The sequence below is a fragment of the Notothenia coriiceps genome, unplaced genomic scaffold, assembly GCF_000735185.1.
Source record: "Notothenia coriiceps isolate Sejong01 unplaced genomic scaffold, NC01 NC01_scaffold00012152, whole genome shotgun sequence".
Classification (NCBI taxonomy): Eukaryota; Metazoa; Chordata; class Actinopteri; order Perciformes; family Nototheniidae; genus Notothenia; species Notothenia coriiceps.
In genome coordinates, this window is record NW_011344853.1 from 1 (window position 1) to 7,875 (window position 7,875).

At 38.8% G+C, this 7,875-nt stretch overlaps 2 protein-coding genes across 2 annotated transcripts; one reads left to right on the plus strand and one right to left on the minus strand.

The window, feature by feature from the left end:
- Positions 1-1,787: 1,787 nt before the first annotated feature.
- Positions 1,788-2,929, minus strand: setd9 (SET domain containing 9). The gene has a single exon (XM_010773197.1). The coding sequence runs from the start codon at positions 2,906-2,908 to the stop codon at positions 2,036-2,038; it is 873 nt and encodes a 290-aa protein (XP_010771499.1). The 5' UTR covers positions 2,909-2,929; the 3' UTR covers positions 1,788-2,035.
- Positions 2,930-3,150: 221 nt separating this feature from the next.
- On the plus strand, positions 3,151-7,097 carry dcun1d1 (DCN1, defective in cullin neddylation 1, domain containing 1 (S. cerevisiae)). The gene is made up of 7 exons (XM_010773198.1): positions 3,151-3,224; positions 3,831-4,044; positions 4,224-4,392; positions 5,554-5,684; positions 5,971-6,053; positions 6,141-6,237; positions 6,457-7,097. The coding sequence occupies exons 1-7, from the start codon at positions 3,222-3,224 to the stop codon at positions 6,531-6,533; spliced, it is 774 nt and encodes a 257-aa protein (XP_010771500.1). The 5' UTR covers positions 3,151-3,221; the 3' UTR covers positions 6,534-7,097.
- Positions 7,098-7,875: the final 778 nt, after the last annotated feature.

Sequence of the window (7,875 nt, forward strand, 5' to 3'; positions counted from 1 at the left end):
TTTATATTTGATCCAATTGGTAGATAGGCTGTATTTACACCGGTGCAGAGCTGATAGAAAGGGACACCTTGTGGTTAAAGCACGTTATTGAATTTTATTACAGCCTTTGTTTCTGCTAAAAGAGGTGTCGACCAACTGGGGCAACTAGAAAATCGGCGTAATGGAGTGTGACTATTAAAAAATAAATCATTATTATATTAATATTGACAATAACAACAGACCGTCGGGGTAGCATTTACTTGGCATTTCCGGTTATTTCTCCACTGGTTAACATGTGTTAACAATACCGTGTAACTGTCACGTTTGAAGGGACGAAATCGTGACATCTTCACGTCTCCCAGCATGGTAAATCGTCACATGTTCACGTCTTGCCGTGATACCGGGTTGGCCAACACACGGCACCCAGACCCCACGCAGCATTCTCATCTGTTTATCCTTACTGGTGTCATTTTCTGGTTGCTAACGCCATTGTAACACATAATCACTGATGTTCCGCTGTAACGGTGGTAGACTCATCAGAACAGAGTGGGCGAGCTGACCAATCAGAGCACAGTGGGCTCACAGGGGGGGGGGGCAGCAGCTCCAACAAGCCGTTTAGGACAGAGAGTGAATACACATACTATACAGAGATGCTGTATGAGAAACCAATGTGAGTTTGGAAAATTGCACAATATAAGTCTATTCTAGTATACCTCAACAATGGAATTATGATCAGTAGAAATGGCCATGACATGGGACCTTTAAAACATCATCCAACAATAAATGATATCCCTATTGTATGTAACAGGGGTGTGTCATGGGTGATAGCAATAACCTTAACATTTCCCTGTGTTTGCTTTATGTTAAACCATAGCTTGGTGTCAATAGTGTTTCAGGTTTTTTTATTTCAGAAGTGGCTAAAATGTAGGATGTGTGTTTAGCTTTTTATTATTTTTTATTGGGAGGGTTTCCATTTAGTTAATATGCTGTTAATAAGCTCTTTACTGTATTGCCTGCCTGTGTTTCCCAACTAAGCTGTGTCTGGTGCCTCGCCCCTGCAACAGGTTAACTCATGATACTCGTATGACTGCACCCTGTTTCTGTAAGTTTCTGTTACCAAGCAGGTGATAGTGGTGGAAAGTTACCAAATTATGAGGTACTCTACTTGAGAGCCCAATCTGCTCTGATTGGTCAGCTGGGGATTTGGAGATTAGGAAACTTTGGGATTTCAACCTTTGCAGACCATTTACATGCATAACAACCTATATAACAGGAATATAATATATAATAGGAAATATAATATGAAAGGGTAAACCCCAAAAAGTCTAATAGGGCCACTTTAATACATCATTATTAATAATCCAAAAACATAAATAAATGTTTTTTTATTCATTTGATTCAAACCATACTACTCTAGGCCCAGATAACACTAGAAAGCAAATTTCAACAAAATCATGTTTAACTATGGTGCGGCTTGTCTGGTTTGCGCTCCTTTGGGACATTGGTATATGGAGGGTTATTATATGATATGGATTCACGCCACTCATCAAGTTGGACCTATAGCTCTTTTGTTAATCACATCAAATTATTTTGTCTAATTTATGTTGGTATAAATAAAAAGTCATTTCACTCTTGAACATTTTCAACCTCAGTAGCAGTATCGTGGCATCTGGCCTGGGTGTTGAACTAAAAAAGAATGTTATTCCCACAATACTTAATGATCGCCTTTGTCTGCTTAAAAAAAAGCCAGCCTAAACCCCAGCCAATGCAAATTCTGCACACAAACTGATCCTATGTACCCTGTTTTCCAATATTTTCTTGCAATACCTTTCAACCACAAAATACCTTTCAACTGTTAAATAAGAGCAGTTTTATTTCTTGCAAGTTATAGAAATCCATATTTTGCATATGTATTCAAGTGTGACGCTGAGAGTACAAAGAGAAATATTTTAATAAATGTTTTTTTTCTCCAGGCAATGATAACATTTTAAAATGTAAATGTTTTCATCACTTCCAATACCAAAGTAGAACAGTGTACAGTAAGTGTACTCTGACTCTAACGCACAATGGTGTAGTAGTTGGAGAATAGTTCCTCCCCTGCTGTGATGTCTCTGAGGGACACAAGGACAACACAGCGTAGAGGCCTCTGTGAGTCTGTGCTGTAGTTGACATTAGGCAGATACTGGCGGAGCTTGATGGGAAATTTGTCTGGCACGTCAAACTCCTGGTAGCAAACGTTAGCAGGATACTCGTTGGAGCAGTTGTTCACATACTGTCCAACAGCAAGTGGGTTTTGTGGACTGGAGGTCAGCCAGCTGGTGTCACTCATCAAGAAGGGTCCCATTCTGTCCCGGCCACTGCAGGACTTGAACACCACTTTGGAGATGCCTTTGCCATTGCCATCAATCAGGACCCCATCAATGCACCTGAATACAAATGGGTTTCTGATGGACTGGAGGAGAATTGGCTCATAGGCTTGATAGACTGTGCCAGGGTACATGGCCACTGTAGCTCCTTTTGATACACATCCTTTGGTGACAAACACGCCAGTTCCTGCAAAGGGTAAAGTGCTGGGTTTCCGTGCAATGCAGAATCCTAGTGATCGTAACATTGCCTCCTCTTCACACTGGTGTTGTTTAGTGGTTTCCTTTCTGAGAAGATGAGATTGAGCCCCTCGAAGCTCCCCATGGTCAGCCCTATGACTCCTGAGCAGGACACTGAAGAGCTGCAGCAGGCTCTCTGAAACTTCCTGATCTGGGACCAGCTTGTCTTTAGAGCGGTCCGTCACCTGCCGCAGAGTTTTCTCATTTTTAGACAGGTTCAGAACAACCCAAGGTACGAACCGATGTCTGTACGATTTCCAGTTGTCCTGAACTCTGTTTAAAGCACGCCTTAACATTAAGATAGACGTCTGATAATCCGCACACATGGGTAAAAGGAAGGAGCTTAATTTCACGATTTCTAGAGCCACTTCCGACAAGTTGCTTCAAAATAAAATGCGCACCTGTTGTATATCAAATTTCGTCTGAGAACTCAACACTCAACACATAATGTGTTTAATATATAAGGTACATAAGTGAAACAAATACAATTTATAACTTTAGGATATGGCATAAACAAGAAGAAACCGTTTATTTTTAATTAATGATGGTTCAACCGGAAGAGCTTTTTATGCGACTTGTAAAAACTTTACACGCGTTAGCCAGCTGGATGGGCGGAAAGGGAGTCGGGCAAAGACAAACATGGTAAGAGATGAGTGTTTTTATTCTGTTGCCGTGATGAAAATATATACAGTGTTTGCAAACATACACTTTTACTCTCTGGTGATTTATACAGTCAATAGCATGCGGGAATGACCTCACACTGCCTTTACATAATGAAAACAAACCTAGCTCTCGACGTTAGCATTAGCTAACTAGCTCCGGGTGAGACTAGCCAGCTCCCCTAGTTAGCTCGCTAAGCTTTGCTTAAGCACACTGACAAACACAATTAGCTAAGGTTCCACACACTGCAGCACCGTAAGCTATCTATTGTTGTTGACAGCATTTTATTACTAGATTGCTTGTTTAATGTTGTCAAAAATAAAAAAAGACACTAGCCAATCAGTCAACACATTGCAAGTCGTCTGCTGTCATGTTAGCATGTTATTTCTAGTTCTCTTAACGCTGTTATTTCGTATGTGTTAAACCATGTTGAAGTGTTTTTGAAGCTAGCAACTATCATACTTTTATTAGGTAATTTGAGATTGTAAGAGTTCTGCAGTTACAAAAGAGAAATAATGTTTTTGCTATTCATCAAATGTGTATTGGTGTGTTGATGCAACAACACATGTTGTGTATGTCTTTGTCCAGAACAAGCTGAAGTCCTCACAGAAGGATAAAGTTCGCCAGTTTATGATTTTCACACAATCCAATGAGAAGACTGCACTGACCTGCCTGTCACAGAATGACTGGAAACTAGATGTTGCCACTGACAAGTTTTTCCAAAGTCCAGAGCTCTATGTATCAAATCTCAAGGGGGCCTTAGACAAGAAGAAGCTCGATCAGCTGTACAACAGATATAGAGGTATGTCCTTTTCAATGTATAAGGATAATGCACCACATGAATTGTCCATGTGATATCCAGCCTGTTACAGATTGTTAACAATAGACAGTATATAAATAGATCACACAGTGAAACACAGAAAAGTGACATTTGGCTGTGATGTAATTAATCAATCAATGCTCTCCTTTTTTCATAATAAGATCCCCATGATGACAATAAGATCGGCATTGATGGGATCCAGCAGTTCTGTGACGACCTGGCTCTGGACCCAGCCAGCATCAGTGTCCTCCTCATAGCCTGGAAGTTCAGGGCAGCAACACAGTGCGAGTTTTCAAAACAGGAATTCATGGAGGGCATGGCTGAACAGGGGTGAGATTATATTATCAGATGGTTCAAATAATCCTGAAACTCCTCCTCTGTTATCTGTAGGTGTCTGTAAATGGACTTTATCATCAAACTCAAAGAGCTACTTAACTACATATGAGAACTTCCCCCACTTTGGAGGCTTGACATGAACATAGGCCTTTACAAACACTGCCAAGTATATATGGCAAAAATGTAATGATGCAAATGTTCCAGCAAACTTTCAATACGACAATTAATATTTATAAATCATAATTTAATTTGAGATGAGGGAGTGAAAGTGACACAGACAGCTGGACGCAGTTAATAAGTAAAGTTAAAATGGTTAAAGTCAATTATGAACGATATGGATACAAATGTGTGGTTGTGTTTCAGCCTAAAATACAATTATTCTCAATATTCCGAATCTATACTTCACAAAAGGTAACTGGAAGTTATATAAAAACCGAACTAGGTGGTTATTTCTTAGCATCTGAAACAGTCGCCGTCAATGCAGCTTCTGCAGTGTGGGAAACTAACTGTCTAGTTAATGTAACATATAATAAGTTATTTTTTAATTTATTTAAGTTGTTTTTAATTTATGAACAAATCATTTATTGTTTTAAGAATTTGTATTTATATCCCATTTATATCCCAAGCTGCAGCCCACCACAGCCCTCATGCACTTTGGGAAACGCTGCTATAAATAATATTCTATATGGATAGAGCATTCAGAACAAGTTATTGTCCCTATAGTGAGGCTCTAGACATTGCTTTGGAAGGTGATGAATATTACATTACATTGCATTTAGCTGACGCTTTTATCCAAAGCGACTTACAATAAGTACATTCGACCGGGAAGATACAACCTTGAAGAAAACAGAATCATATAAGTACATCAGGTTTCATAGAGCCAAACATTTCAAGTGCTACTCAACTGGCTTTAGATAAGCCAGCCCTTTATTAGTATATAAGTGCTTTGTTAGTAATTCTATCGCTCTAAGTGCGATATAATATAAGCCAAATACTTTATTTTCTGTTACAAAGTTGTCATTATACATACAGTACGCATGCATCTTAAGAATTGCTTTGTGTAACAACAAACAAGTTGGAAAGAAACTCAAATGGAAAAAACACATTTGTCTTTGTCGACCCAAACATGACATTCTGCTCTCTGTTTGTTCCCAGGTGTGACACCATAGAGAAGCTAAAAGCTCAGCTGCCAAAGATGGATCAAGAGTTGAAGGACCAAGGGAAATTTAAGGACTTTTACCAGTTTACATTTAATTTTGCAAAGAATCCTGGCCAGAAAGGATTAGGTAAGAATTCTGTTAATGCACATCGTCATCATGGTTTGTTTGTTGCATGGACCAGGGCTGTCCTCCACTAAATAATTTCTTAATCTACTAACACTTAGACGATCATTTATGGAATAGTGGATTCAATAAAAGGATCTTAAAATTGAGGTTCGACTACATTAAATATGGTGTTTACCAGAGATGTGCATATACATTTTCTTGGGAATAAATGTCATTCAGCACCAAAAAAGCATTAAAAAACACTAATGTCAAATATGTACATTAACATATTCTGGTTCTCGTACAGATTTAGAAATGGCAATTGCATATTGGAATTTAGTACTGGCTGGAAGATTCAAGTTCCTGGACTTGTGGAACAGATTTTTAGTTGTAAGTTAAAAAAATGAACACACACGCAAGATTACTCTAAAAAATGCAAATGTTATTCCTTCTCATTGACTCGTTCCACTTTTGCAGGAGCACCACAAACGATCAATTCCTAAGGACACTTGGAACCTCTTACTAGACTTCAGCACAATGATCACAGATGACATGTCGAATTATGACGAGGAAGGTTTGTACACATGCTCGGCTGAAATAGAGCCCATTCATCACTGTGCATGCGCTCGGCCATGACCTGTGATGGTTCCTTCGCACTCTTTTAGATTATGTGCCTCTGCCCTGCTTCACACAGGCCTAGTATGGTTCTACAGTATTAATATCTCAGCACAGTCTATAATCGTGTGTTCATCCAAAGAGGAGTCATTCATTTAATTGTGTGTTCGTTCTGTAGGCGCTTGGCCCGTCCTTATTGACGACTTTGTGGAGTTTGCACGACCACACATCGGGACCAAAAGCACGGCAGTTTAAGGACCGCTCTCACTAAAAGGATGTGAAGTTTCTAACAAATCAAACCCGCAGCTAACGGAGGACAAGGGGACCGCACTGAGCTGAGAACTATGTTGCCTTTTCAACCCTCAGGACTGAAATATTTTACACAGCAGAGACTTTATACATGTGTGTGTGTATTTACATATATAAAAAAGGCATATCTCTTTGTTGGTCAACTTGTGGTGGTTTGAAACTTTTATCTAAAGTATTCGGCTTTTTGTGTGCGCTCAAGCCAACTAGAGAGGAGTCCCCATATTGGCCTCCCCCCTTGTCCATGGATGTTTGGGGGTCCGCTCTACAGCAGGTAGAAAGATCCACTTTTGAACTGTAATCTAAAACACGAGGGTTCTCGAGGGGATGTCGTTCTTTAAATATTGAATTTTAATACTCTTGTGTGCATTCCTGATTTTGTTTTATGGATACATTTGTTGCGACAAGTCAGTATAAAACATTGATTGTAATTTTTTTAAGCATAATGCTGTTTTGTTTAAACACAAATGTATAAAGATAAAATAAATGTTTCAATTTGGTATCTTTAAAGCGGCCAGGCCTCTGTTTGTTTGTGTATAAAAACAATGAGTAAAAGTCCTCCCCAGTAACCTAGATAGTGCATTATGTAGGTTATGATTTAGTGCGTTCAGGAATCTTTAATAAACCAGAAGAATGTTCTTATTTGGATTTGTTTAAATGGTCCTCTAACGTAAAAAGTATGTTTTGGTAATGATTTAGTACAAGTCATTGTTATGATTGCCATGTAATTTGCCCTAACTAATACAACTTATACTTTAACATAGAGAGTAAAGAACTTCATTTTAACTTTGACTTTAGATTCAGGTTTTTGTATAAGAAACCAACGGAATATTAACACACAAACTTTACATCCATTGAAAGATACAAGAGTGTCTTTGTTATATTGCTATGATTATTAAGCAATGTCATTGGACATATTCCCTATGTTTTTGTTTCGTTTATACCAAAGTAACTCATAAATTAGACTTCCCTCAAGAAAATGTCAACAGATGTGATTTTAGGGAGATACCATATGCATGAATTGACATGGGGTAGTGACTTTTCTCCTCTTTTTAACGTCTTTGTAATATCTGTTTTGTGTCATCTCTTGAGATGTCATGTTCTATGTGTCAATAACTTCCATGTTAAAAAGTATTGACAATTAGTCATTCAATTGAGATTTAAAAGCACACTTCACGTCATACTTCTGCATCTCAATGGACTGGACCATGTGAGGTGACGTGCTCGCGCTGCCCCCTTGTGGTGATAACGCTTGAGTCATGTGCGGTTGCTAAGGGCGACTGACAACAGA

Bases quoted from the DNA above. Each gene is read 5' to 3' on its own strand.
- dcun1d1 (XM_010773198.1), top strand. The intron at 4,393-5,553 runs GTGAGATTATAT...GTTTGTTCCCAG, and splicing joins GAGGGCATGGCTGAACAGGG to GTGTGACACCATAGAGAAGC. The intron at 5,685-5,970 runs GTAAGAATTCTG...GTTCTCGTACAG, and splicing joins TCCTGGCCAGAAAGGATTAG to ATTTAGAAATGGCAATTGCA.
- setd9 (XM_010773197.1), bottom strand. From the start codon at position 2,908: ATGTGTGCGGATTATCAGACGTCTATCTTAATGTTAAGGCGTGCTTTA.